This window comes from Mustela putorius, unplaced genomic scaffold (genome assembly GCF_011764305.1).
Source record: "Mustela putorius furo isolate JIRA1106 unplaced genomic scaffold, ASM1176430v1.1 tig00003997_pilon_pilon_pilon, whole genome shotgun sequence".
In the NCBI taxonomy this organism is placed as follows: Eukaryota; Metazoa; Chordata; class Mammalia; order Carnivora; family Mustelidae; genus Mustela; species Mustela putorius.
Genome location: NW_025422135.1, coordinates 75,998 through 79,087, shown reverse-complemented (window position 1 = coordinate 79,087; position 3,090 = coordinate 75,998). Strand labels below are relative to the sequence as shown.

The 3,090-nt window shown below is 40.0% G+C and overlaps 1 protein-coding gene across 1 annotated transcript; it reads left to right on the top strand.

The window, feature by feature from the left end:
* Positions 1-324: 324 nt before the first annotated feature.
* LOC101686294 (olfactory receptor 688-like) lies at positions 325-1,290 on the top strand. Its single transcript, XM_004781199.2, has one exon. It carries the CDS (start codon positions 325-327, stop codon positions 1,288-1,290), a length of 966 nt encoding a protein of 321 aa, XP_004781256.2.
* Positions 1,291-3,090: the final 1,800 nt, after the last annotated feature.

Here is a 3,090-nt window from a genome sequence, read left to right as displayed (position 1 = left end):
AACACCCTGATTTTGTACTTTTTGGCTACAAAACTATGAGAAAACAAATTTCTATGCAGGATTCCAGGTGCATAAAATCAATAAATCTTTACTTTTATTATATTAAATCTTTATCTTATTATCTATATTGAACATTCTTTTATTCTTAAGTACTTTTTCCCAGAACCTCAAGGGGATAAAGAATGCATTATATTTAAAAGACCGAATTATTGTTTGTGAATCTTATACCTGTACACAAATTTTTACCTTCACCTAAGCTAAATGCAGACTATCCTTGCTTCCCTTAATCCACAGGCAGATGCTGAGAAGAAGACATCCTACAATATGGATACTATCCAGAGTATAAACAATAGCTCCATGTTCCAAGTGTCTGAGTTCATCCTCATGGGGCTCCCAGGCATTCACGAGTGGCAGCACTGGCTCTCCCTGCCCCTGGCTCTGCTCTACATCTTAGCTCTTGGTGCCAACATCCTCATCTTAATCACCATCCAACATGAGCCTTCCCTGCACCAGCCCCTGTACTGGCTCCTTGGTATCTTGGCTATAGTGGACATTGGCCTGGCTACCACCATCATGCCCAAGATACTGGCCATTCTATGGTTTGAGGCCAAGGCCATCAGCCTTCCTGAGTGCTTTGCTCAGATCTATGCCATCCACTCTTTTATGTGCATGGAGTCAGGCATCTTCCTCTGCATGGCTGTCGATAGATATGTAGCCATCTGCTACCCACTTCGGTACCCCTCCATAGTCACTGAGGCTTTTGTGATCAAAGCCACACTGTCCATGGTGCTCAGGAATAGCCTCTTGACCATCCCAGTGCCTGTACTGGCTGCCCAGCGACACTACTGCTCCAGGAATGAAATTGACCACTGCCTGTGCTCTAATTTGGGGGTCACCAGTCTGGCCTGTGATGACATCACGATTAACAGATTTTACCAGTTGGTGTTGGTATGGGTTATAGCGGGGAGTGACATGGGTCTGGTGTTTGCTTCCTATGCTTTGATTATTCGCTCCGTGAAGAGGCTGAACTCTGCTGAAGCAATATCAAAGGCCTTGAGTACCTGCAGCTCCCATCTCATCCTCATTCTCTTTTTCTACACAGCTGCTATTGTTGTATCTGTCACCCAGCTGGCAGAAAGAAAGCTCCCTGTCATTCCTGCTCTCTTCAATGTGCTACACAATGTCATGCCCCCAGCCTTTAACCCCATGGTGTATGCCCTCCGGACCCAGGAGCTGAGAGCAGGCTTCCAGAAGGTGCTTGGTTTGGGCAACAACATGTCCAGGAAGTGAGCCAACTTTAAATGGCAGTGTTTTATAACTGGTGTTACAGAAAGAGCACAGGCTTTAGAGCGTAACAGCCATGGGTTAAGATTGCATGTCTCCCAATTGTTAGGAACATCAATTCATATTAATTTACCTGTTTTGTATAGCATACACTGTGTGCGAGGCACTGTTCTAAACATTTCACAAATATTAGCTCATATAATTGCATAACAACCCTCTGAAACAAGTCCAACTGTTATTTAGATGACACAATTGTTATTGAGAAACTTATCCAAGGTCAAGTGGGAAAGAAATTGGCAGTGACTTTAGAACCCAAGCAAACCCTGTTCTTGACCCTTTTCTCTCTATTCAACCTTGCTACTAACTTTTAAAAACATAAATAAAAATGAAAATAAAAAGGAATGATATCCAAGTAAGACTACAAATTACATGTCTCTTAATAAAAGAATTTTCCATTTAAAAGTTGGCAGCATTCTTCCTGTCCAATAGTAAATATAGCATATTTTAAATCCTCTAGAGTCCCCCTAGAAGATCCTGTTAGTTATATAAATGTAAGTCAAGAATTTGACAGTATTTTATTACTTTATACAGTCTTCACCAACTCTTGAGTTTATTTGCATTAGAGCCCAAAGAGGAATATCTCAACTGCTTTTTGTTAACATTAAACATTACTTGAACTTCACTAATGAATTAAGACAATCCCAATGATGTCCAATGGGTCACCGAAAGTGTAAAGAATACCAGAAGTATCTGAAGAGAAACTTTTTCCGTAAGAGAAATGACAGATGCTTAGGAACAAAGGGAAAATTGGTCATTTTTTTTATTTATTTCATTCAATGCCGGAGTATAGCTCAGTAAGGGTGGAATGTTGGCTTCAATATAACATGTGGATATGATTGCATCTCATGCTGACCCTATCACATGGCATTATGCATACTTTTCAATGAGAAACCTAACTTGTGCCAGTAAATTTGGAAACTGAAATGTGAGAATTTTAGGCCATTAATCCTTAAGGAATTGAATCATCTTTCCTTTGACAGAGCAAGTTAGAAAGAGTTTTATTACACCTAATGCCAAGGCAGAATTGGACCAGGTGCTTTCACCTTTTTAAACGTGTGATTCCATATACCAAAAACAAAAGCACTGACAGCTGATAAATAGCAGCACACTAATGGATGGGTCAGACCCTGTTATTCTTTCTATATGATGTCTGGACCAAGTCCTTGAGATCTTTTTAAATTTCAGGGAGGAAAAAATAAGTCCAAAGAGAAAGATACTATAATCTCTTTTCCTCTGGTTATCCAAGAGATTGGATTCCATTTCTATTAATGACTGATAAGATAACTGAAAGACTCTGGGTGAGAACAAGTAGAAATGATGGACAAACATCTTTAAATGGATATAGTGTTTGGAAAACTAACAAATCAGTAAAAATTATGGGAGACTCAGAGAAACTTCCTTTCACTCCAAATCATAAAGGAAGTTCAGAAGTTGTCACTCCCATTCTTACAACAAGATAAAGCTGGACAAACTGAAAACCATCTTTCTTGGGCTCATCAGAGAACAAAGGTGACAGGGCTAACTGACTTCCTAGAGTCAGAGGAATAGCCTTCCTCTACATGGGATATGGTTCTAGTAAGTCTCTTCTCCTGGAGAGGAAACCTTTATCATGAAAATGCTCTGGGATTATTTCACAATGTTAACTTTTCCCCTCTCCATGCCAGGGGTCTCCTCTTGGATCTTTACTGTGAGAATCTGCAGAGATTGCTGTAAATAATATAGAATGGAGCCTCTGTAAAACTGCAG